Source organism: Pteropus alecto, unplaced genomic scaffold (assembly GCF_000325575.1).
Source record: "Pteropus alecto unplaced genomic scaffold, ASM32557v1 scaffold194, whole genome shotgun sequence".
In the NCBI taxonomy this organism is placed as follows: Eukaryota; Metazoa; Chordata; class Mammalia; order Chiroptera; family Pteropodidae; genus Pteropus; species Pteropus alecto.
The window spans coordinates 302,554-329,594 of record NW_006436281.1 but is presented as its reverse complement, the minus strand read 5'-3'; the positions used below and the strand labels follow the sequence as shown (position 1 = coordinate 329,594).

General features: G+C 39.2%; 1 protein-coding gene, 2 long non-coding RNA genes and 1 other non-coding gene across 5 annotated transcripts in view; 1 reads left to right on the top strand and 3 right to left on the bottom strand.

Moving 5' to 3' along the window:
- Positions 1-5,395, bottom strand: part of ZNF283 (zinc finger protein 283) — an 18,535-nt gene extending 13,140 nt beyond the window's left edge. The window contains exons 1-3 of the mRNA XM_025046769.1: positions 5,161-5,395; positions 4,473-4,538; positions 2,675-2,770 (exon numbers count right to left, since the gene is read on the bottom strand). Coding sequence (XP_024902537.1) covers positions 2,675-2,688 — 14 coding nt within the window. The 5' untranslated portion in view covers positions 2,689-2,770; positions 4,473-4,538; positions 5,161-5,395. The remainder of the gene's footprint in view (positions 1-2,674; positions 2,771-4,472; positions 4,539-5,160) is intronic.
- On the bottom strand, positions 1,339-1,457 carry LOC112479684. The gene has a single exon (XR_003046306.1). It is a non-coding gene; the product is annotated as a 5S ribosomal RNA (ribosomal RNA).
- Positions 5,396-5,507: 112 nt separating the features above from the next.
- On the top strand, positions 5,508-23,482 carry LOC112479670. Of its 2 annotated transcripts, none has more exons than XR_003046292.1 (3): positions 5,508-5,773; positions 21,088-21,181; positions 23,353-23,482. It is a non-coding gene; the product is annotated as an uncharacterized LOC112479670 (long non-coding RNA). The 2 variants fall into 2 exon arrangements; XR_003046293.1 differs by having other exon boundaries at positions 5,524-5,773; positions 21,088-21,625; positions 23,353-23,463.
- LOC112479668 lies at positions 11,297-23,494 on the bottom strand. The gene is made up of 4 exons (XR_003046291.1): positions 23,407-23,494; positions 17,762-17,841; positions 13,178-13,227; positions 11,297-11,730 (listed from the first exon to the last, which is right to left on the bottom strand). It is a non-coding gene; the product is annotated as an uncharacterized LOC112479668 (long non-coding RNA).
- Between the last annotated feature and the right edge of the window lie 3,547 nt (positions 23,495-27,041).

Below are 27,041 nucleotides of genomic sequence, written 5' to 3'. Positions count from 1 at the left end.
CCACACTCCATATGCCATTTGTGGACTCTAAACTCACACCCAAAAATCCCACAGGTACCTTGGCAGGTTTTGGGCAGTGCCCAATTCTGGGGATGCTGACATGGGCCTGACTCCTCAGTCCTGCCCAGATCAGATCTTCCTTCCTCCATTCCTACCTGTCAGGACTGAGAGATATAGAGTGGGCCACATGGTCTGAGCTAGAACATTCTTCATGGGCTCAGGACTGGAGAAAGTTGGTCAAGGCATGGGAGGAAACAGGATATACAAAGAATTGCTCAGGCAATTGCCTGTGCCCCCAAATCTGACTTCTTAATGCATCTAGGACATCCACACAATGGAACACTGTGACGCTATGCTAGGTTGGGGGAAATAATCAAGATAAGTTGTCAACAGAAAAAATAGGTTACAGAATGTATAGCATGATTTTATTTATAAATTATATACATATATAATATAGAAAGACTAACAATAAGACAGCAATCAAGGAAAAAAATGTTTGGGAAGTTTTACAGATATATAACTTTGTAACAATGGCCATGCAGTATACTATATAACTTCTACTTTTGTCCTACCTAGAAAAGATGGCTGACATTTCCCCAAAGTGTCATGAATATATTGATGAGGTCTTGATTCTGCTTCTTTTTAGGTCTTCTAACAGACGGGTTTATTTTGTATCTAAACCTGTCTTTTCAGAATGACACCTTCCAGATAATTGCTGAATCACCTGATCCTAGTAGTCTCACTTCGTAACTAACATTAGTAGGATAAAAGCTATAACATATACAAATTCTATTTGCCTCCTCAAAGTTGGTCATGACCCAATAATATCACCTACAATTAACTTCCCATGAGTTCCTAAGGTAGGTCATCTGAACTGTCTATTGGCCTTTGTTGCTGGCTGTCCTATGCTTATTCCTACATTTTGTCTTCTTTGTCTTAAAGGTAACAACTTTTAGTCATTGTATTACCTCCCAAGTACTACTATCTCAGGGCCTTACATTTGGGGTATAAAGTTTTACCCAAAATTCCACTTCTAAATATATCTTTAGATAGCCAGAAGTACACAAGATGTATACACAAGGACATTCAACCAGAAATCATTTATAATAACCAAGAATTTAAAATTATGTAATAGTAGGCAAAAGGTTTAATAAATTATGGCCCACTCTACCCTCCTCTGTTATGACACTGCACACATTAATGGATGAAGAAAGACATGCATAATCAATTTTTTAGTGAGGAAGGAAGGTTTTTGTTTGTTCATTTGTTTGTTTGTTTGCAGCCCTCACAGATTGCAAGGACCTTGTCAGCTTACAATCCTTTATTTTTTATTTTTTATGCCTACAGCACCTGGTCTTCCTAGGTGGTCTTCCAACCAAGTACTAACCAGGCCCGACTCTGCTTAGCTTCCGAGATCAGACGGGATCAGGTTTGTTCAGGGTGGCATGGCTGTAGACAAGTTTTTAAAGGATACACAATGTGGGAAGTGAATGTGAAATTAAGATAAAGGCTCTGGTGTCAGATTTTCAGGATGTGAATCTGAACTTGAGAGTTACCGATTTCTCAACACCTTAGCTTCCTCTTCAGTAAAAGAGAGTTAAGAACAGATGGGTATATTAAAGATAAAGTAAGAAAATTCATACAAAATATTGAATGTTGTAAGATATTTGCTTAACATAAGTTTTAGCTATTATTAGTGAAGATGAAGAAAATTACTGTCCCTTTCCATTTTTCTCATAATAAAATGTGTGCTTCTCAGTCTTGCTTTTTTATAATACTAACTAAAGTTTCACAGCCCAACCCTGGGCCTGCTATTCTTCCTAAATAACAAAATGAGCAAAACAGGTTCTTAAAAAGATATAGAGGAAATATTCCCTCCTCCCAGAAGCCACAAATAGAGAGATGAACTTAGGAGGCACCAAAAAACTGGCTCAGAAAATACAGTCCAATTAGGTGTCAAGCTGAGAACATTAACCAGAGGCTTGATCTTGTTCTGTGCAGATTCATGGCTTATTTGAATATTTAGAACCATAACTTTCTTATTCTACTTTCTGATATTAATGTACTAGTAGGCAAAAGGTTTAGTAAATAACTCTCCATGGAAATAGTCTTTGTAAACTAGACAGGTGTCTATTAGAGATTATTGCTAGTCTCTGTGCAAGTAATTTAAAATCGTCTAATTCTGAAAGTCTGTCTTTACTGCCCTGATAATAATTTTTAAAAACGGCATTTCTATATTCCTAAGAGTTGTAAATACTTGGTTTTCAAAAAAAGGAATCACTGACACGTCCCTCTTCTTTCTACATTCTCAAGATTAAAATAAAACCCAAGTCTGGCTTGGATTTCTTTTTCAAACTAAAGCTAGAGAGTTTTCAACCCAATAATATTACCAATTAATGTGATTTTATTCTGCAGAAACAAAATCAGACATGTAGCCTCACGGAAAAAAAAAACTCAATAAAAATATACTAAAACATTAAGAACGGTTAAGAGAATGTAATTTTGAGTTCCTTCTCTATATGTTTCCTGGATTGCTCGATTTCTTGCAACAAACTTGTATTAATTCCATAATCGAAACTATAAAGATATTTAGGAAAGGGGGATATTGCAGTCATTAGGAAAACTAAACGGCCCAACACTGAAAATCAGTGGGCCTGAAGCAAATTACACCTACCAGCTCTTGAACATCCTGTGGCGGCAGCACAGAGACACATTCACTGTCAAGATTCTCCCGTGAATGAACGCGAATTATGTAAGTCACCTTTAAAGTCTGAGAAAGAAAATACATGCCCATAAACAGTAACACAACAAAAACATATGTATTTGGTAAGAGTGGATGCTCCATAAATGTGGCTACACCTCTCCGCCTCTTGACCGAATGGCCAATTAAAACAACATCTTGGATACAATCTTTGAAAAATGTCTTTCAAAGTCTTGTCTTTTTAAATGGGATTCATATAGAGCTCATAATATTCTTAAGTACATTTGTTCATAACTATAACTATTGTTTAGTATTATATCACTTACATTTCTCCTTCTTTTGATTCTTTATGAATGCAATTTCTATTAGGTGCATTTTATTCCACCACAGGATATACTGCAATTTACATGTCAGTTAAGTAAATTGCAGTAGATAGACACTAACTTTGTACAAGTTCTGTCCCACTCTTATATCTTTATCCCAAGCCAATGGAACTAGGTCTTTTGAGGGGACATATACACTTGACAATCGCATGAAATGATAGACATTTTGCCCACTTTAAAAAATAAATTTATCAATATATACCCAAATTCTGTCTCGATTTCAAGGGGTTTGCAGTCACCTAGAAGTTCATAAATGGAATAAGAAAACCTCAGGTTAAGATTCCTGTAGTAAACCACTGGAGCATCTGGTCACTTTTTTAAACTTGCAAGCACCCATCATTATCACCTTCATATGTCAATCTATAAAAAGTTGATGGGGAAAGTTCTAGAATCACCACGTAACAGCAACTTTTAATATTTAGCGAGCCTGTATCGTGGGCAGGTACTGTTCTAAGGAGCTTTACATAGATTAACTCATCTCACATCATTATAACCCCGTAATGTACGTATTATTTTGTCCCATTTTTGTCGACGTGGCACTGAGAGCCTGCGTCATTTGTCTACAATCAGACAGCTACGAACAGGCAGAGTCAGGATTTAAATCCAGAGCCTTCTTTCAACCACAACGCAAGAGTGCCTCTCAGAAGCCACACAAAGTTGGACCTGAAACAACTCATGCCTAGCGATGTTACAGATTTCCACCTAAGTCTGAAAGTCTCTGCCCTTGTTGTGTGAACTGCAAAGCCCTGTGCTCAAAAGCTCAACCACATTCCTGCCTCCAAAGCCTCCCAACACTGAAATTTATTAATTGAAAACATGGAGACCCTTGAAATCATGGAGACCCTCCTACCTTGCCTTGCTTTAAAAATCATGACTGTGGAGAAGATAAAATATAGTTTGTACACCATACTACCTAAATTCTAATCTCCCCGAGTGATCGCAGTCTAAAATAAAGCTCCAGCATTAATCTCTAGGAGGTGTCCCTCCTATACCACCAGAATACTTAGAAAGGGAGAATGCACCGGAGGATTTGAAAATCTGCCATATGAAAAGATGGCTATTAACAATGAGGAAAAGGACAATGTGGGCCACTGGGAAGAGGGATACATCAGCATGGCAGGTCATGCACCAGAAGGAAAGAAATTTCAGACCAAGGAAAGCAAATATTCTCATGATCTAAAAACAGAAGTAATTAGGGAATTCAGGTAGCATTAATGTACTGGCTAGGTGGAAAGCCAGAGGAGAGAAGAAGGATTAGGGAGATCGGTTTATAAACGATATAAACGTCTAACCAATGTACTGTATAATCAAAACTAATGAAATTTTTTTTAAAAGTAAATATTTTTTATAAAAGTAATCGTGTGAATAAAAAAGAAACACAAACTCACCTGAATCTCGATTTCTAAATACGCAACAATTCTTTCCTTCTCCCTCCTCAGGGTCCTTCTTTGAAACTGGACAGCAGTAGGGGGAAAGAGGAATCATTTCTTGGAGTACAGACAGACTTAACTAAAAAAGGAAAAACAGAACCAAAACACCCCGAGGGCCACATGTGCCCTCATCCACACATAACCGATTAGAATTCAAAGGGAGGCTGGAATCTATCTGAGTTGACAATTCTTGGGAACAGAGGTCTGGGAGCAGTGGCTCTGAAAAAAAAAAAAATGTAGCTGGCCCCTAGGGAGTTCCCAGAGGCGCCCCTTCTAGGAATCCTACCTCTGAGACCCTCCCATCACGTCTTCCCAGGAGCCCGCCACGAGGACACTTTCAGAGGTAAAATTCTCAACCCAGAACTAGACCTGCGCTTTCTTTCTCGAAACGCTCATCCTAGGGCTTAGTACAGTATGTTTCTTGCGGTCACTTAAATTTAGCAGGTCTTAAAAGAATCTAGAGGGAACTTGAAGCCCACAGCCAAGGCAAACCACACCTACAGATAGGGCCATGCACCCCGTCACCGAGACACACCCCGGCCCTGTCTCGCCGCCTGTCACACACCATCCTTCCCAGCTACTTGTGCACACACAAGGTTGAGCCCCCGGACACAACACGCCCCGTCCGCGACTCGGGCCTCCTCACCTCAAGCGTCTCCCGGTGTCACCCCCGCCCTCCCTGCCAGTTCCAGCCCCGCTCCGGTAAAGTCGGCTGGGCCCTCCCACCCTCAACCGGCGCTGATTTCTTCCCGGGACGCGACCAACTCGCGGCGCAGAGTCCAAGAACCTTGTGCACACCGGGAAGGGACCCAGAGACCAAGGCTGGTTTGGGCCCAAAGGTTTATGGGAAAGGAGAGCCAGAAAATCCTGGGAGCCGGCGGTTCCCAGGGCTCCCCACAGGCAAAGTAGCCCAGCCCAGAAGAGACCTGTTCTCGGAGGCTTCTGGGAAATGTAGTCCAGAGCGGAAGAATCCCCGGAAACCCAGGCCTTCAGAATGATCCCAGCATGCAACTCGGGCACTCCTGTCAAAGGCACTTTTCCGAATCGCTCCTGGAGCTCTGGTCTTTGCTAGAGAGAGTAGCTCCCGGCTCGGCTGAGCCTAGCCGCTCACGTGCCTTTGGTGTGGCCGAGGACGAATTAAGAGGTTCTCAGCGAAGGCTAAGGAACGCATTCTGGAGTACAGAGCGGGCAAAGATGGGAATGGGGAATGACCAGGGACTTACGCCTCAGTAAGCGGCAAGGGGGGTAGGAAATCTCAGGTAAAGCACGTGGGAATGACCCTGAGCGGGACCACGAATTTACCTGGGTACGAGAGACTGGAGCACGGTCTGGCAGTTGAACAGATGAGTGTCTTGCTCTGAGTGAATTTGCGGGTCCCATTCGGTGTCTGGGAACCTGTGTGGAGTGCTTTATACTCATTGGATAGGTTCTGCCAGTGTGAATCTTTGTTTCCTTATGTGTAAGGTGATTTGTGTTAGATTATATGTCGCTGTTGGAAAGCAACAATAAGTGGTCATGAATGGACCATGGGGACTTGTGCAAAAAGTCTCTATAAGACAGAGACGTGAGGTCTGTAACATTGTGTATTTCTGTTAATACGTGTAACTGAAGATGACTTGATGACCCGTGAGTTTTTTTAGTAGGTTCTTCTTTTGTGTGCATACGATGGTGATTATGAAAATGGATAACTGTCCAGCTGGAATTGAAAAACAGTGTAGTTATCTAGCATTGTATGTGTTCATTTGATTATTTGAATACCAACCACTATATGAGCCTGAGAAAGTGTGACTGTGTGTTATGACAGTGATGGACAATCCAGTTTCGTTACCTATAAAATAAGTGTTATTACATCTTCTTGGAGAATCAAATTTAAGATCCAGAAAAAGTTTTGCAACTTATCTGCCAAAAGATTCAAATATTTTATAATGAATCAAAGATGTTTTATGGGAAAGAATGCAAATCAGCATAACGTTTAAAAATAAAGTAACATCCAGCCTGAGGTAGGCTTCTAGTCTTCTGTGATGTTACTCACACAGATAACTTTGAAAGCTCTAGATTAAGGAAATAACTTCTCATTTGCAGGGGCAGGTAGATTAGAGGAAAGCCTCAAATTAGGGAGTCAGATGCCCTAGGTTAAAGCTCAGGTAAAGCGAGGAATCTGTTTGAGATTACATAATTAGTCCATCAGAAAACAACTTGTCCTCTACCAAAAATGATCATTGCATTTCTTATATTCTAAATATTACAAAACCAGGCTTCCATTTCCTAGGCGTGGCCTGATTTCTCTGTTGCAGTTGGCAATTTTGAATCTAAATATCTGTAGTTTCTTCTGACTTTGCTGACTTATTTTCCCAGTCTGAAATGGTAGATAAAAATAGATGAACAGTTAATGGATGCAGTATTAGGGAAGAAGATAACATTCCTTTTCTATTAGTTTCAGAAGAAAGTTCTAAAAATTCCTGAAAAAGATAGGATTTTTTTTCTGACCTTTTGTTTCTCTTCCAAAAGTCTTTCTTTTGCTTCACCCTAACTGGCTTCATCACAGCTAAAAGTCATTAAAACACTTTCTCTGTCATAAAACTCAATGGCATTACTTTCACTAATATCACTGGAGTAACAGATCTGGAAATGAAACATGCCCATCAAAAGTAGGACAGATAATTAGTGTGGAGTACCTACCTATAAAGTGGGATGGTACACAGCAGTGAAAGCGACTGAATCTAACAACTATGAGAAAAGAGTCATAGAAATAGACAATATGATTCCATTCATAAAATTTTTAAACGAAGCAAAATAAATATTTTGTGTATACGTAGTACATAATGAAAAACAAGAACATGGTAAATAAAATTCAAGAATGTGGTAACTTCAAGAAGAAGGAAAGATGGAGAGATCTGTTTTCAAAAGGATTCAAAGTTATTTTGTGTAATCCATTTCTTAAGCCGGACTGTATTTACACAATTGTGTATTTTAAAAAAATGTTCCTCGTCAGTTATAAACCTTTTACCTAAGAAATTTTAAAAAATTGAAAAGGAATTGAAAGCAACTCTGTGATTCTGTATACATATGATTGTGTGAATATAGAGTAAGTTGTGGTATCTGTAAATCAGATTTTTAACATTGTTCTACACAAGGGGTGTGGGAGCTTGTGAAGGTGTGTACAAAGGAGAAACTGATATGTAAACAATGTCAAAAAAGGTCTGTTAAAACTGTAAAATATGTTACATACATCTCAGTTATTTACACGTTTATGTATTAGAAGGTGATTCATACTAAGAATCATTATTATCGCAAAGTAGTAGGCTTATGGGTGTTTTCACTTGATATTTTTGTATCCTGCTTGAATTTTTGACAGTCTATTTTGAATAAGTATAGCCACTCCTGCTTTCTTTTGATTACCATTTGTATGGTATCTCTGTTTCCATACTTTCACTTTCAGCCTATGTGTCTTTAAATCTAAAGTGAATCTCTTGTAGACAAAATATAGTTGGGTTGGATCTTGTTTTTTTTTTTTTTTAATTCATTCAGTCGCTCTGTCTTTTGATTGAGAAATTTAATCTATTTGTGTCTAAAGTAATAACTGACAGGGAAGGAGTTACTATTGTCATTTTGTTCACTGTTTTCTGTTTGTTGTCTAGCTTTTTTTGTCCCTCTTTTCCCCTCCTGCTGTCTTCCTTTGTGTTTCATTAATTTTTTTTTTTTTCAGCAGTGACATGCTTTGATTCCTTTATTTTCTTTTGAGCAATCTTCTATAGGTGTTTTCTTTGTGATTACCATGGGGCTTACATAAAACACAGTTATAATAATCTATATTAAGCTGATAACTTAACTACAATCATATACAAATACTCCACAAATACAATCATATACATATACTCCACACTAGTATGCCTCACACACATTTTATATTACTGACATCACAAATTACATCTTTTTATATTATGTGCCCGTTAACATTTTTATAGTTATGTTTTTATACTTGTCTTTTAACTTCTATTCGAGTTAAAAATGATTTATGCACCACTGTTAACAAATATTACAGTATTCGATGTTTGTCTATACATTAACTTTTCCAGTGAGCTTTATATTTTCATATGCTTTCATGTTGTTGTTTAACATCCTTCCATTTCAAACTTTAAGAACTTCTTCTGTAAGGCAAATCTAGTAATGATGAACTTCCTCAACTTTGTTTTTCTGGGAAAGTCTTTATTTCTCCTTTAGCGAAGGATAGTTTTACCAGATAGGTTATTGTTGATTGGCAAATTTTTCTTTCAGCTTGTTGAACATATCATCCCAGTCCCTTCTGCCCTGCAAGGCATTTGCGGAGAGTCTTATGGGTATTTCCTTGTACATGACAATATGCTTTTCTTTTGACTGCTTTCAAAATTCTCTGTCTTTGACTTTTGACAATTTGATTATGTTATAATGTATCTCACTGTGGATTGCTTTGGATTCATCCTACTGAGAGTCTATATAAGATTTCTTGCATCTTGATGTCCATTTCCTTTCCCAGATTTGGGAGGTTTTTAGCCATTATTTCTTTAAATGTGCTTTCTGCCCCTTCTGGGACTCCTAAATGCATATATTGGTCTACTTCGTGGTTTCCTGCAAGTGCCTTAGGCTTCCTTTACTCTTTTTCATATACCTCAATTTCTTTAGGTTTGACTTCTGGACATTAATTTTGTTCTTATATTTAGCCCTTGCATCTATTTCTATTTGTGTATATCATAACTTTGTGTTGCGATCCATGCATTTGAAAAAACCACCACTATTCTCAGTCTTTAGTGGACTGGCTTTGTTTAGGAGAAGATCCTCGCCAGTAAGCTTGGTTAGAGATTCTAGGGACCGGTGAAAACTTTTGGGGGGATGTGTGGGAGGAAGCAACTTCTCTGGGCCTGCGTGTGCGATTTCTCAACTAGAAAGGTTTGCCAGTTTCTTTTACAGGAGCTCAGAATCTATTGCTCCCTCTGGTGTCTATCTTTGGTACTGCATGTCCTCTGGTCTACAGCAGCAAGCGGCCCCAACTCTTTGTTCTTAGCAGTCTCCAGGTATTCAAATTATGCTGACTCCATAAGTGTTCCAAATGAATTTAGACAGAAACCAGTCCCCCAGGCAGCCCTCCAAAAAGCCAGAATTTTGGATGCACATTCCACTCTTCTCTTTCCTCTCAAGGGAGAAGTTATGAGCCAGGGCATTCTCTCCTGGCACTAAGCTGTGCTGGCATGGGGGAGGGGCTGGCGTGAGTAAAGTGGAATTGCTCTTTTTACCCATTTTAATGTAGCTGTTTTCAGCTTTGTGCTTGTAACTTCTTAACTGGATTCTGAAATTCTCATAGGCATTTTGGTCCACATGTCATTGTTAAATTAATGTTTCTGTAAGGGAACGAGGGCTGGGACTTTCTATTCTGCCATCTTGCGGACATCCCTCTGTGCTCGCTTGAATTTTTAATAAGTTCCCATATATAAGGTCATAATAAAAGCAATCTAAGTGTTTTTTCATTGAGAAAAAAATTATTATAAATACTCAACTCATAGTTGAGTATAGAGTCCTTATCTAGATTGAGGTTCCATATTTTTGGTAAGACCATTTACTAGATATGTTATTCCACCAAGAGACACACACAGACTTGTCTCTTTGTGAGAGTCTTCGTTGTTGTTCATCGAGTCTGACATCTATTGATTCAATAGGAGTTGAAAAGTGGTGATATTAAATTTCCTTCATTCCTCCCACATTTACTAGTTTTACCTTTTCCATAAAAGGAAATATTCTCTCAACTATTTGGTTAGGCACTAATGTAATTAATATAGGAAAGACAGAATAAATTCCTGATTCTTTCATTTTACCTGTCAGTCAACATATGAATCCATTTATTAACATCTTTATTTAATTTTAAACTCATTTAATTGATGTTTCAATCCATTGCAGTTATGATCTTTATTGGTACTCAAATTACCCTGCCTTGAGAGTGAGATCCTCTCTAAGGTGATTCCTGAATTTTGTTTCATTTTGGTTGTTTTGCATGATACAAATAATGTTTTATATCACTTGGTTTTGCAAGACATTCCAGGGTTATCTTTTAAATTTCTTGCCACAGATCTAGATTCAGACATATCTTAAAGTTCCTTTTAATGAAAAGTAGTATGTAAAGCCCACTGTCTGAGTGATAGGGGTACTTATTGTTATTGGATTGGTGTTTTCAGTGAACAGTGAAATATTTTTAATTAAGTGCTTTTTATTGCTCTTGTATGCTGCTACATTGCTGAATTTGTTTATTAGATCTAATAGTTTTTTGGAAGATTCCTTAAGATTTTCTGTATATGTGGTCATGTCATCCACAGAGATAGTCTACTTTTTCTTTTTCAATTTAGATGATTTCTATTTCTATTTTCTATTTCGTTTATTTCTGCTTTAATCTTTAGTATTTCCTTCCTCCTGCTTGCTTTGGCTTCAGTTTCCTCTTCTTTTTCCATTTTCTTAAAGTGGAAGTTTAGGTTATTGATTCATGCTCCTTCTTTTTTAAATGTAGGCATTTATAGCTACAAATTTCTCCATAAGCATTGCTTTAGCTATATCCCATAACTTTTGGCATGTTGTGTTTTTGTTTTCATTTATCTTAAAGTGCTTTCTAATTTCTTTTGTCATTTATTTTTTGCCCCATTGGTTATATGTGTGTTTAATTTCTATATATGTGTGAGTTTCCTAAATTTCCTTCTAGTACCTATTTCTGATTTTATCCCATTGTAGTCAAAGAATATTATACTATTTCAGTCCTTTAAAATTTATTGAAACTCATTTCATTGCCTAACTTATGGTGTATGCTTGAGAATTTTCCATGTGCAATGTTAAACAATTGCTAATGACTATTTCCAACAACACCCCTGGGAAAAGGCTGTTTTACACTGGGCGAGCTCTGAGTCTGGTCAAATAAAGACAGCCTGTAAGTGGGATCTTACAGAGGATCACCAGTCAGGTCAAATAACAACGAATTTTCTGGGAATGGGCTTTTAAGGAGCTCCAACCCCACTATGCCCCCTCTACTGGCTGCCAGATTGAGATTGTGGACTGTTAGTTTTCAAGGCCAGTTTGGGGCTTGGGAGGGAAAGAATCAGAAAAGGAATGTGAAAATGCCACAAAACTGATTGTTCTTACCAAGATTCTGCTCTTTTTCTTGAATAAATACTCCTCAGGTTGCTGAAAGCCTTTAGTTTCCAGAACTCTGAAAAAAAATTGATTCTGTTACTTTTGCTAGTGTTCTCACCACTTTTACAAAGGAAAAGATGTTTGGAGGTCCTTACTCTGCGACCTTCATTGATGTTCCTCTAAGTGTATCTTCAAGTTCAGTGCCTACTGGTCATTAGCTGATCCATATGAAAGAAAGAAGTGATGTTCCATTAAGGTTATTATATTGGCCCTGCCATTTCATTAGGATAATGCCAAGTATCAATAGAAGTAAATCTTTTTTTCTTGAGTTGGGCAGTTTCTGCAGAGGGGAAAGCCCATATTGGCTGCATTGGAAGGCAATATTCAAAGAGAAAATGACAAGTGCACTTAAGAAATTAAATCATAAGACTGAAATCTCAGATTGAAAAATTACCAGGGTAAGTTTCAGATGAATCTACAGTGAGACTCACAATCATTGAGTATTGAGTGCTTTAAAACTGTTGAATGAGCGAGAGCTGTTTGTAAAGGGCTATCTGAAAATTTTCTTTTTACCACAACTGACAAGGTAAATTCTGAAGATTGGAGCATTACAGCTGACGAGCACGAAGGGGCTGAAAGCTGGAAAACAAGCACTGATGTTCACCAGTCGCCTGCTTGGGTTGACAAAGCAAGTCATGTTAAGTGATAAGATGGAGGAGAGAGAATAAAAGGAAACAAATGAGCTCACCAGAAGCAGGACAGTGTGAGTGGCAGTGGTCTCCGGGAAGGCTCTTGAGAGAGAGACTGGTGTGGTGAATATATTGGACTCTCTGCTTATGTCTTTGCAGGAAGATCACCGTGGAGCCACTGGCCCAACCCATGAGTCCCAAACACAAAAGATCAAGGAAGGAAAACAGGAGTGCATAGATGGTTGTTTTGCATGATACAAATAATGTTTTATATCGCTTGGTTTTGCAAGACATTCCAGGGTGAGGTCTCAAATGAATCAGATCCTTTTGCAGAACACAATCCAAAATCCCTTTCTGTAATGTTTAGAGTATTTCCTGAAGGAGTCACTTGCATTGGCACAACGATATTTATCAGGAGATGAAGAATCCAACAGAGGGAACAGGAGGGTTGAACAAATTTAGGAGCTTTAACTTTGAGTTCTGCCCACCTGGAATACTAGGGCTGATTGTGATAGCCTGGAAGCTACTCAAGAGGCAGAGGGAGCAGAGAGAACCCCCCACCCCGACCCCTTTTATATCTTTGAGTATAAAAGCTAACCTTACACTCGACTTCTCCCAGGAAATGTTTAAAACCAAAAGTATCCAGTGTCTGAGGGATTCCCCTGGAGAAAAGGACCAGGGAATTGGCTACAGCCAATTGGTTGAGCATTATATCTGTGGGTTTCTGAGTATGCTTAGTGAAAAAAGTCCATATATAAAGACAAATGAGTAAGAAATTTCCCAAGAGCCCTACTCCAGTCTGGAAAAGGAAGAGACTCCCCATTACTGACTCACCAGAAGCCATAATGTTAACGACGAGTTTATTTTATTCGAAGCCAGATGATCTAGAGAGAGAGAGAATGTCTATTATTTTCCTTAGTGTGGCAAATGCAAAGTAACAAATTTTACCTTTTTCATATTTGCAAAATCCTATTATTAGATATACAAATACTGATTCAAACTACTTTGGTAGAGCAAATTAGTTCTCTTCCAAGTTGCATATGATTTGCTAGCATTTTGTTTAGGGTGCGTGGATGCAGATTTATGGGTAACATTTTTCTACAGATAAACTATACGATGGCAGAAAATGGGCAGTTTATGGCCCCAATATTTCTCTTCTTTTTCCCCACTCTGTAGTTGAAATTTTAGATTATATGCCAACTTTTCAACAACCCGGAGATTCTGTTTCTCTTTAAAAGTTAGAAATGCTACTCCAATAAACTTAATTAAAATTTTAAATGAATGAATGAATGAATGAATGTTAGAAATGCTATGGCCCTGGCCAGTGTTTCATGATAAATAGTTGATGCAGCTAGGTAATATCAACTCTGTTGACTAGGCAGACACCCTCTAACTCATCAAAGTCTCCACAAAACCATTAATGGCTTCAACCTGTAGGATTCTGAACATGACAACTGCCTTTTTTGTACATAAAAAGAAAGCTCTAGGAAATAGAAGGAGACAAGATGGAGTTTAACAGATTCCTAGCTGAAAATGTCGCTCAGTTCACAAAAATAAAATATAGAGAATTTAAATAACATTATCAGCCTGCCTAATTTAATAGATTTGAGGGAATAATTAGAAACCGTGAAAACCCATTTTGAAAACCATTTTGAAAAACATGCATTTTGCCTAATTTTATTTAAGAATGTAGAAGGAAGATTGCACTGAAGATAAAAGAATAATGAAATAGAAATAAAAGCAACTCTATACTTGATTTGAAATATAAAACATATAAAGGAGACTAGTATTTGTAAATATGGCCAGACAAAAGGGGAAAAATGAACACCTTTATAATGGTAAAAGTATTACTATAGGTATAAAAAGACTTTAAACATCATAAGAAGATATTATGTGCACAAGCTTGAGACATATTTGTTGATGGGTGCAGAAGAGCAAGCATAATTCTGGAGAGAGAACTTTAATATTCTACCCTTGCTGCTCCCCTATATTGTATTTAGAGGATATTTACTGGCCCAATGTCCACAGCACTAGATAACCATATTCCAGGTAACACAGCATGGAGCGGGTTATCAGGCAGATTAAAAGCCTTACTGAGTTGAGAAAATGATGAAAACATGTAGGATTACCAACTCTCCCCAGACACTCACTCTTCTCTTTTTCCACCCAATCCCAGAATGGCAGATTATAGAAATAGTGTAGAATTGACAACTTTAATATGTTTAGTCTTTCATTATGTGAGTATGGTATATCTTTCCATTTATTTAGGTCTTCTTTGATTTCTTTTAAAATTTTTTTCAATTACCGTTGACATGCAATGTTATATCAGTTTTAGGTGTACAACATAGTGATTAGACATTTATATGTCTTATGCAGTGATCCCCTCCGAGAAACATATTCGTCACGATGTTATTGACTATATTCCCTACGCTGTACTTTACATCCTCGTAACTGTTTCTCTAACTGGCAATTTGTACTTCTTAATTGCTTCTTTTTAAAAAAAATTTTTATTAGTTTCAAGTATACAGCACATTGGTTAGAGATTTATATAGTTAATAAAACGATCCTCCTAATTGCTTTCTCTCCTCTGGCTCCACCTAGCCATTACATTGATGCTAATTGCATTCCCTATGCAGTGCTCCCAATCTCCGTGACCATCTATTGACTGCTGATCTGTACTTCTTTAACCCTTCACCTCATTCCCCCAACCCCTGTGGCCATCACCAGATTGTCCTCTATATTTGTGAGTCTGTTTTTGATTAGTTTCTTTAGTATTTAAAGCAGAGTCCCTAGTCAGGGAAGTTTTCTATAGGGGGTGGCAATGGATAGGGTGATCTATAGTGTTCTGTGGGGCCTGGGCTTTCCAACCTGCAGCTCTTCTGCTCTCCTCTCGTTAGACTCAACAAAGGCACAAACTAGAGCCCTGTGGTGACCTTTCTACAAGAGACATTACCAGTCAGGGCTGGGAAAATACATGCTCACAGACTGACAGATTTAAGGGAGGGAGTGAAACTTCTCTGATAATAAAACTTGATATACTTTTAATTTCTTTGAACCACCTCAGTGTTCTATATTTTCCAAAAATAAAATAAAATCGCCAGGGATGGGAAAGGATAAAAAACTAAAATGGAAATAAATGAACCCAATTGTATTTCAATGATTATCATAACCACAATGAAGAAAGAAAAAAAAAAAACTGAACCCTCAGTCTTAGGTAACTGCAAACCATCTGCAAGCAAATCCTAAACTCTTTTTAATAGATTTGTTTTCTGTGGTCTTATGGATGAGGCAATTCTGAAACCATTTTAAATGTTTTACTGCAATGAACAAATGAATAAATGTGTTAATGCTGGGAGCCAGTGTCTCTTCTTCCACCCTGAGGAAGAAGAGACAGAGAAATATTGAATGGGAAAAGGCAAACTGTACCCTATGGAGTCTCATTAGATCTTCTTTTCACTCTAAATGGATCTAGTTTGGAAAATATCCATTCATGTTAAGCATAAACTCTGGGAGTCAGGGTATGAGAGAGGTGTCATTGGCTCATCCATTTGTGTCAAATACATAAAATCAAGGGAGAAAAGCACTGTTCTAAATATAGTACTTTATGTGTCTTAACTTATTAATGTCTCTTTAAAAATAATGGAAGCCGGGATGGGCGCACCAGCCAGGTACAAAGGGATCCCCCACCTCAATCGGCCTTCCAGGAGTGCGGCATCTGGACACCAAAGCAGACTCTGTGATAAGCCCACGGGATCCTACACGTTATGGCCAGTGAACATTAATAACTAGAAAGAGGTATAGTGTGGAGACAGAGAACTAGGCATGAGATAATGAGAAATAAATGTGGAATAAGAATTTAAGCATCCAGATATTTTGGAGCCAATTATCTTTTATTAAAAAAGAGCACTACAGGGTGGCTCCATAGTGCAGTGGTTAGCATGTCTGCTTTACATGCAGAAGGTCCTGGGTTCACGCCCCAGGTGGAGCCACGGACCATTCCGCGGGTGTACCAGGCCCCGGGGTGCACGCCGCGAGCGTGTGGGAGGAGACGCCCAGCCTTCAGAGATCCAGTTCTTAAGGGGAAATGGCAACATCCATAGATCAGGGGTGGAAGTGGAGAAGGGGGTTGTTGGGGGGGATAAATAAATAAATAAGAGCACTATATATAAAGGCAAGAAAGGAGAAATGAGTCAGTCATTAAAGGGGAAATAGCAGAAAGTTAGATACTCAGACAAATAAGAAAGTCCCGAGGTAAGGAAGGTTTTTCCTTCTTCAGGCCTTGGCCTCTGGCCAGATGAGAAGCAAGGTGGCAACCTTCATGTAGTCTCTGCAGATAGCAACAACTACTGTTAAAAATAACCCTACATTCAATCCGCTCTTTGCCGGGCACTGCCCTGGTATGGCACATCTGCTCACTGGTGCATTTCACCTCCTCTCTGGCACCAAGGGCAGGGTGGGGTCAGACCTGGGCCTATGAGAGGGAACCTTCCTAAATTGGAGCTCCAAACTCAGGGTATTCTGTCTTGATGCCAGGGCCCATTCTATGACTCAGGCTCAGCTCCAACGTGGTCAGTGGGTAGCTTTATATCCATTATGGGTTCTGGGAAATAAATTTGGGAATATGTCTCTCCTTAAGAGACTCAGCATGAACAATTACATCCCTTTCCTGTGGTCTAAGAAGAACTTGAGAAGGAGGAGAAGAGGGTTTATGCCTCTTGCTCATACCACTCAAAGGGATAACTCTATAAATGTTTTTCCAAAGCCAAACGCGACCACGGAGAAAACAAAAAATGAACCCACCCTTTCTTTGTCCATGCTCAACGCCAGACATATATATGATTTTGTTTTTTCCCTATAATATTCCTCCAGTGGAGGTGCTGTGGACCCCAATTTTAGAGAAGAGATTTAAAAGGTTGGAAGGGAAAGGAGGAGAATTCTGACAAGTTTAATAGTGAGAAATGATGGATGGGACGTCTCAAGAAGCCAAGAAGAAAAAGGATAGGAAGAGAGAGAGGATAACTGCACGAAAATCACGAGAGTCACAGATTTCTCTACCATTAAAGTTCCAACACCGAAAGTCATTTTTTTCCTGACACTTTCTAAAAAGAGAAAAAAAGAAAAACATACCCAGCAGAACTCTGATACCTGGATGGTGAGCCTGTCACTGCCAGGGTTTACATCTGTGGGTGTGAGCTTTCCCTTTGCCTATTAGCCCCACGAGTTAAGAGGAGACACCATGATCTCATTTCCCACCAGTGCAGCCATTATAATGTCACTGGTAGCAATGACAGTGTCTTCAGGGGGAACTGAGAATATCCCTGAGAAACTGTTGGCCCAGGTTAAAATAATAATAACAGTAATGATAATAACATGAGTAATTACTAGCCCTTGATGAGAAAAATCCAGAGACCAACATACCTTGCAAAGAAACTGTCCTGTGACGTGACATGACATGTCTCAAGGGTGGAGCACAGAATTGCATGGCTTGTGTGCAGAACCTGTGAAGGTAGCATATCAGTGACTAACTTGCGTGTCCCCATGCTGACATTTTCATCAGCCACTTTCTCTCCTTCTGACTCCACACCCTGATGACATCTGTTTATAGCCAGACAGCTGAAGCAAACTTGATTTTTCAGCAGCCAGGGATTCCCTTTGTCTATTAGCCTCACGGAGACCTCTTGCTTTCCCATTGCTGAAAGTGATTACTTTAAAAGTCCAGCTCTTGAGATAAATGCTGGATGTCTAGCATTTATTGGACCACTAGATTTCATCATCTGTAAAGCACTGGTCTCTGCACTGAGGATAGAGCAGGAGTTGACATGCTTTTCCTGGAAAGGGACAGATAATAAGTATTTGCAACAGGTTCTCTGTTGCAAATATTCGATTCTGCCATGGCGGTGGGACAGCAGCCACAGACAACACGGAAACAGTCCAGTGTAGCTGTGTCCCAATAAAACTTTATGTAGACAGTGGAATTTGAAATTTATAATTTTCAACTGCCCATACATATTGTTCATCTCTCTCTTGTCAACCACTTAAAAATGTAAAAACCATTCTTCCTTTTAGCTGACTAGCCTTACAAAACAGGCGGCAGATCAGATTTGGCATGTGGACCACAGTTTTTTGACCCCTGCTATTGATGAATAATCAAAATCAAGATTTTTGCTCTAATGGACATTATATTTGACCAGTGGACACATATAATAATTGGCATATTAAAAACATAAAATTACACATCGTGATGAATGATAAGAAAAAGGGTTGTTGGGGTTTTTTTTGAGAAGCAGTGTAGAATGACTATCATTTAAATATGGATTAAAGGAAGGCCTGTACGTCAATAATTAAGCTGCAGCTTGAAAGACTGAGAATAAATCCTTAGGCAAAGACAGGGAGAAGGGAATTCCCAGCACTGCAAAGTCCCCAAGAAGGGAAGGTGCTTGGAGACCGAGAGGAACCGGAAGAGGGTTAGAGGTGCGAAAGCATCACTGCCTGTGTTTACCTCATCACCCCTTCACGAAGGCTTAGTACTGATTTCAATGTCATTCGGCTGGATGCCCTCCCCAAGAGGTCTCTTAGACAGCTGAGGTGGTTGGCATAATTGCTAAGCCCCTGAAAGTCTGCGATTGTCTTTTTCCTTTACACATAAAGAATATTTTGCCCAGTGTGGCAGTCACTAGTGCTGTCCTGCCCAACAGCCATCTCTTTGATGACAGAATGGCAGTTTTGATCCAGCAGCCCAGGTGCTGGGGGTGGGAGGGGTGAATCACGATTGGTCGAAGAAAAGTAGATGAGTGCTCACCATGTGCTAGATCCACTGAAACGTGACTCATGTGAATTATATAATTGAAATCAAAAAAGCCCTTCTTGTGGTAATACTATTCTCCAGGTTTATACCAGTGCAAATTTTTAAAACTTTCCCATGGTCCCTCATCTGTTAAAATGGTAAGACAAGGATCTGACCTGAGATGGTGTGTTTCAGTGTCGCGGGGCTTCATCACCACTCTATTAAAAAATCTGGATGGTAGGAGTTATTATTCTATTTACTGGTGAGAAAACTAAGTTGAAAGATGATTATTCATGTGCTAATATTAGCCAGAGTTTAGTTTTAGAATATACTTCTAAAATACTTAAAATTTCAATGTTTATTCTTGTGTATCCCCACCCCACCCCCAAATTATAGTCACATCTGGCATACTCTCATGTAGCTAGTATTTTTCATTTCTTAATATCTTATGCATAGTCTTCCACATAAGGCAGGGTAATTCTATATTATCATTTTAATGACTCCTGGTTATTTTATAAATTATCAAATTTAATTTACCTGCATATTTTCATTTTATCTTTGGGTTGTTCTCAATTATAACTAATATAAATATTCTTGTAGAAAATATTTTATGTATTTTTTTACTGTTTCAATTATTTTCATCAAATATAGTTCTAGAAATGGATTACTAATATACTTGTATTAGTTTATATAAAGTAACTCATAAAAGTTGTAAATTATCTCCCACTAGAATTTATTATATTTCCTTAAAATCTACAACATTGGGTATTATTTTTTCACATTTCCCAATCCTTACCAATAATGACATTTTATTTTTATAATATTTCCATGTTTTACTTGTCATAAACTTGGACATGTTTTCAAATATTAGTCATTTTCAATTTTTCCTCTGAGTTTCTATTCATACCCTCAGCTCATTTCTATACATGGTTGTGTTCATCTACGTATTGTTTTAAATTAATTTAAACGGATTGATGGTTCTCCTGGTCTAGACCAGATTGGCTGAGGTTTCTCATTATGTTTCTCATACTTGAAATAATTTCCCTTAGTTTATTTGTTCTTTACATTTGGAGCTAAGAAATTTTATTGAAACACCCTTTGTATTTTCTGGAATTTAACTATTCACCTCATGATTTGTACTTTAGTGTCGTGATTACTCACCAAGATTACAATAAAATCAGTTTGTATTTTGATAAGTACTCTGGTGGCCGATTTTTAAGTTATAAATATTTTGAACTCTATTTGTTTTCATGCATGAGAGATGGATGTTACTCTTCCAGGTTAACCAATTATCAAACATAATTCACATACCGTACAGTTCACCCAATAAAATGTACAATTTAGTGGTTTTTAGAATATTTGCAGAGTTGTACACTCAATATCATAATCGATTTGAAAAGTTCTATCACCTCAAAAAGAAACCCTGTACCCATCAGCAGTCACGCCCCATTTCCTACCACCTCTCACCTACTTCCAGTCCTAGGCAACCACTAATTTATTTTCTGTCTCTATAGATTTGCCTACTCTGGACATGTCATATAAATAAAATCATACAATATGTGGCTTTTTATGATTGGCTTCTTTTACTTAGCATAATATTTTCAAAGTTCATTCATGTTATAGCATGTATCAGTACTTCACTCATTTTTATTACCAAATAATATTCCATTGTACAGATTTACGATATTTTTAATATTTATTAGTTGATGGACATTTTGATGTTTCCACTTTATGACTTTTATGAATACTACTTCTATAAAATTCACATATAAGTTTTCACGTGGATGTGTTTTCATTTCTCCTGGGTATATACTTAAGAGTGGTCCTATGGGAACTCTTTTGAAGAACTGCCAGACTGTTTCCCACAGCAACTGCACCATTTTACATTCCTAAGAGCCACGTGTGAGTGTTCCAATTTCTCCACGTTCTCACTAACACTTATTATTCTTTTTCATTATAGCTATCCTAGTGGGTGTGAAGTGATATCCCATTGATCAGAGGCAGCCATACCGGCTAAGGCATTTCTCTACACCAGTCATCCTAACAACTGCCAGGTAGGTGACAGAAGCCATCCTAGATCATCCAACCTCAGCCAAGCTGGACTAGACCAGGAGAACCATCAATCTGTTTACAAAATCATGAGAAGTCATGAAGAGTTGTTGTTTTAAGCCAGTAAGTTTTGGTGTAGTTTGCTATGCCTCAAACTTTTAACTGATACAATACAATGTATAATTGTCCATACATTCCCTCTGTAACCTGGCATTCCCTGACCAAGAAAAAGACTGAGGAAGCTCAGATCCTTGCCACATTGGAGAGAAGTATGGACTGGGATCCTCATGTTAAGGGAGGGCTGGATTGACTGATGCCCCATGGAGCTTCTGAACCCACTCATTACTCCTCACACACCAGTTCCTCTGGGACTGAGGACTTGCACTTGCTTCTAAAGCTGGAGAAGATAGGCAAGTCCGAAAGTTTCTCTGGGAAAATCATTCCATAAGGTAGGTTTGTCATAATGGATTTGGTCCATGATGTGTTTAAGAAATAGTCATTCAGAGCACCGCTTTTCAAGGTTTTTAGTTCTCTATTTCAATTTAGGCTTCATCTTCTTGTCCTCTGGGATTGGCTATGTAGAAAAGCAGGAACGACCTAAATGTTCAACATTAAGAAATCAGTTGGTACAACTTAACATCCAAACAGTACGGAAGGTTTGAATGGTGGAAGAAAGTCTGTAATCTGTGCAAATATGATCTGAGAAGCTCTGCAGCAAAGTGTTGACAGTGTTGGCCCATGGCTCTGTGGAATAATGGGTATTTTCCTGTTGTTTTAATTGCTTTATCTTCTTATTTTATGTACTCAATACATTGCTTTTGTAGTTACGAAATAAAAGATACATTTTACAAAAATACTTCTGTTGGGATTTTAAGTTGATCTAACTGATTTCACATTGCTCGATGTCACAATTCCTCATTTTTTGGCTTTTAGTTACCCAAATAATTGCTTTTTCTAATGTTTTTCAATGAGAAGATAAAACAGTAAAGCGTGAAGTCTTTTAAGTTAAAGTGGTTGAGTATTTCAAGAAAGAATAAGTGGCTGAGAGAGTTGAAAGCAGCAGAAAATCTTTCAAAATAAAATATTTTGGATTTAGGATTATTGAGTTAATTGTAGTAGTTTTTAAATATTCAATCAACAGAAAGTATACAAAAAAGAAATGACTCTCCTCCTACTAATTCTTTCTCTACAGAAGTTACCAAAGTTAATATTTTTAAGGTGTTTTCCAGATTTTTCTGTACACTGAATATGTATATGATCTGTTTTATATATAAATGAGATTATGCTATGTATACTGCTCTGCTCTTAACATTTTTCACTTGAACAAATTCCTCTACTTTATTTTATGTCAGTTATAGAGATTTAACTCATTCTTTTTTAATGTTGAATTATCTAACCCAGTACTGTCCAATATAACTTTCCATGGTGTTGATAATTTTTTATATCTGCGTCGGTCAATACAATAACCACTAGTGACACTGGCTAATGAACATTTGAAATGTGACTAGAGTGACTAAGGAACTTCTATTTTTAAATTTATTTCATTTTTACTTTTAATTAAATTTTATTTAATTTTAATAACTTAAATTTTAAATAGCCACAAAGAGCTACCATATTGGTAAGCACAGACTAATAATTCCATTAAAAATAAACACTGAGGTTGATTTCAGTTTTTCAGTATTAGAAATATAGCTTTGGTAAGCATTACCTTATCCACATCTTTTTCTTTCAAGCCAGTATTTTTGTAGGCTAGATTCTTATACGTAAAAATGCCGATTGCTTAGGGGTTTGCTTTCAGACAATGTGACACCTATTACCCAACTTAATTGTAAAAAGGCTGTAGTTATTCCCCGCGACTACCTATGAGAGTTCTAATTTCCCCACATTCTCAACGATATTGTATACTATCTACATCTGTTTTTGGCATTTGATAGGTGAAAATGTGGTATGTCATTTATTTCCATTATTTATTGCCTCAGCTCCGAATGCATTCTTCAATATATGCTCTGTGATAAACAACGGAATTCCCTTAAGTAGTTCTCCTTTAAAGTGAGCACGGTAAGCTTTATCAGGAGAGGGGGCTAGAGAGACATTGCAAGAGGAAGACGTGGGAATTGGGGGCGCTCCCTCACTCCCAGACGACCAACAAAACAATAAATCAAGCTTTGCTTTGTAGTGACTGCCAATTCCAATGGTGTAAACATTCCCACCATGGCCAACGTCTACCTACCCATGTGACGTCACCGAATGCGGAGCTGGAAGGAGACAGGTAGCAGCGTATCAAGACCTTTCCCAAGCAAAGAACCGCGAGAGCCGACGCCTGCGCACTGCAAGCACCGACTACAACTCCCAGAAGGCCCCTGGGCGGGGCGGTCCCTTGTCTCCTGCTTTTCCGGCAGCGGACTACGTTTCCCACAGGCCACCGGGCCCAAACAACCAGGGATTTCTCAGGTCTCTAGAGCATGCTCATGGTACTTGGGAGCGACATGAGAGCGCGTCCCGCGGAAAGAAGTAATCCTCGCAGAGCCAGGCGGACCCGGCTTTGCGAACTTGGACCCCAGCCGGCATCGGGGGTGGGAGAGGAGAGGCGCTAGAGGCGATCGCGAGTGGCCGAGGGAGGTGACGGTAGGACAAATATGAAAGGTTGGGGTGGGCAAAAGAGTTCTCCCTGGACGTGTGCGATGGAACGGCAGATGTGGGACGGGGCCGGACTGTGTTTCCGTGGTGGTGAGGGACAGACATGGTGTAGGGGTTGTGTGTGAACACTGCGCATGATAGAGCCAAAGCTGTGTCACACTGTGCGAAACTGCATTTGCATGACTGAACCGACAGGGTTGGGGTGTCCTGTGACAGATGAGACGATGTGTGTGTGTGTGTGTGTGTGTGCGCGCGCGTGTGTAAGCAGGCTCCTGTGCACATGAAATAGCCAGGGTATGTCTTTGTGACTGTGCATAAAGTACGTTGAGTGCGCCTGTCTGCTCATGACAGAGCAGGAGTGTTTCTCCACGATCATGTGACAGACTCTGTGTTTGTGTGTGTGTGTACAACAGAGAGAAGAGAGAAAGCACTTTGTGTATGACAGGATGGGGATGAATCTGGGACTGACAGGTGTGTGTGTGTGGTGTGTGTGTGTGTGTGTGTGTGTGTGTGTGTGTATTATGACAGGACTGGAGTGTTTCTCCATGATGATGTGAATGTTGTATGGTGTGTGACAGGTCTGGGGAGCAGATCAAGACCTTTCCCAAGCAAGGAACCGCGAGCCCCGGCGCCTGCGCACTGCAAGCACTGACTACAACTCCCAGAAGCCCCCTGGGCGGGGCGGTCCCTTGGCCCTTCGGTTTCCGGTGTCTCCTGCTTTTCCGGCAGCGGACTACGTTTCCCACAGGCGACCGGGCCCAAACAACCAGGGGTTTCTGAGGTCTCTAGAGCATGCTCATGGTTCTTGGGAGCGACATGAGAGCGCGTCCCGCGGAAAGAAGTAATCCTCGCAGAGCCAGGCGGACCCGGCTTTGCGAACTTGGACCCCAGCCGGCATCGGGGGTGTGAGAGGAGAGGCGCCAGAGGCGATCGCGAGTGGCCGAGGGAGGTGACGGTGTGACAGATATGAAAGGTTGGGGTGGGCAAAAGAGTTCTCCCTGGACGTGTGCGATGGAATGGCAGATGTGGGACAGGGCTGGACTGTGTTTCTGTGGTGGTGAGGGACAGACATGGTGTAGGGGTTGTGTGTGAACACTGTGCGCGTGATAGAGCCAAAGCTGTGTCACTGTGCGAAACTACATTTGCGTGACTGAACCGGCAGGGCTGGGGTGTCCTGTGACAGATGAGACGATGTGTGTGTGTGTGTGTGTGTGTGTGCGCGCGCGCGCGTGTGTAAGCAGGCTTCTGTGCACAGGAAATAACCAGGGTATATCTTTGTGACTGTGCGTAAAATACGTTGAGTGCACCTGTCTGCTCATGACAGAGCAGAAGTGTTTCTCCACGATCATATGACAGTGTGTGTGTGTGTGTGTGTGTGTGTGTGTACAACAGAGAGAAGAGAGAAAGCACTTTGTGTATGACAGGATGGGGATGAATCTGGGACTGTGACAGAAGTGCGTGTGTGTGTGTGTATTATGACAGGACTGGAGTGAGTTTCCATGATGGTGTGAATGTTGTATGGTGTGTGACAGGTCTGGGGCGTATCTCTGATTATGTGGTACAGGTGTGTATGTGACCATGTATGCATGTGACATGTCAGCATATGTCTCTGTGACATATGACAAGCATTGTGTATGGTGGGTGGTAGCTTTTGTGCATGTGACAGTATATGAAAAGTGTCTGAAAGGAGCACCTGGGTGTGTTAAAAGCCTGGGTTTGTCTCCATAACTGTATGTGAAATACTTGTTTTGTGTGAATGTTTGTGTGCAGTGTGTGTAGAAGTAACAGGGCCAAGATATAACTATGTAACAGTCCTTATGTATATGTGAATTGTGCATGCGGTTTGACAGATTGTGTGAGCGCATCTTTAGGCAAGAGGGGGCTGGCATGTGCCTTGAACTGGAGAAAGAGGGTGTGTGTGTGTGTGTGTGTGTGTCTTTGAGCATCTGACTGGTCAGGGCATATATCTGTCTTTGGGATTATGTTGATGGACATGTGTGTGTGAGTGAGTACCTGGCACACAACAGGTCCAGAGTGTGTGTGTGACTGTACATAGCAAGTATTACATGCATATGAGCAACAAGTATGGAGTAGATGGTCTCTGTGTTACACACGTAGAGTACATGTGGGCATCTGTATGAGTATCAAGGCAGAGATGCGTCTCCATGGTATGTGACAGATTGTTTTGTGTGCGTGTAGGTACATATGACGTGGTCTTAGTGTATGTTTGTTACAGTTTGAGTTGTGAGCACATCACATGCCTAGCATGTGATGCCTAGCATGTGATGTGCTTATGTGACTAGACTGAATAGACATCCTTTAGTATGAGTATGGCTTGTGTGGCTCTGTGGTATATAACATTGATCCAAGGCTGTATGGTTATAAATGTATTATTTCCATATTCTGGAATATTATATGGCTAATTAAAAATGGCTATGACATAATGTTGAGCAATATTCAAAGTTATGATTAACAGTAGTCAAGAAATTTTAATTATTAGCGGAAGGAAACTGGACTTTGGGTGGTAAACACAATAGAATATACAGATATTAAATTATAATGTACACCTGAAAATTATATAATTGTATTAACCAATGTTACCCTCAATAAACAATTAAAAAAAAAAAGAAAAAAGAAAGTTTAATTATACATGAATGCTATTTAGTAAGAATTTCTTAGACATTTTGCAAGAATTATATATCCAAAATGACATTTTAAATGGATATTTAATGAAGAAGAGGTGGGTATAGCCACATTTATTAAGTAGCTTGTGTACCACATGTTGTTATGTTTGTTATGTTATATTGTTATGTTTGTTATGTTATGTTGTTATGTTTGTTATGTTGTTTGTTATGTTGTTTGCATACATTTACTCATTCCACCTACAAAATCGACCTACCAGAATTGGTTATTCATAGAAAATCTCGATGATGAAGTGTCCCGTTGCATTAATGAGCTACCACTAAGTGAACTTTAAAAATCTGCAGGTGTTATTTGTCTCAATCAAATGATTTTTCTGTATAGGATCTATTTGCTCACACTTCATGACTGGAAGGAAACTGTTCCCCCACATATATTTTTTAAATTTGGAAATAGCTTTAAATTTCTGATATAATATATATATTTGGTTTTTGTCCCCAGTTCCTGGCACAGTGCTCCTAAAACTCAGCTTGGAATTTACTGTCTTTTATGCTAATGAGATAACTCTTTTGGTGCAAGGATGGGCCT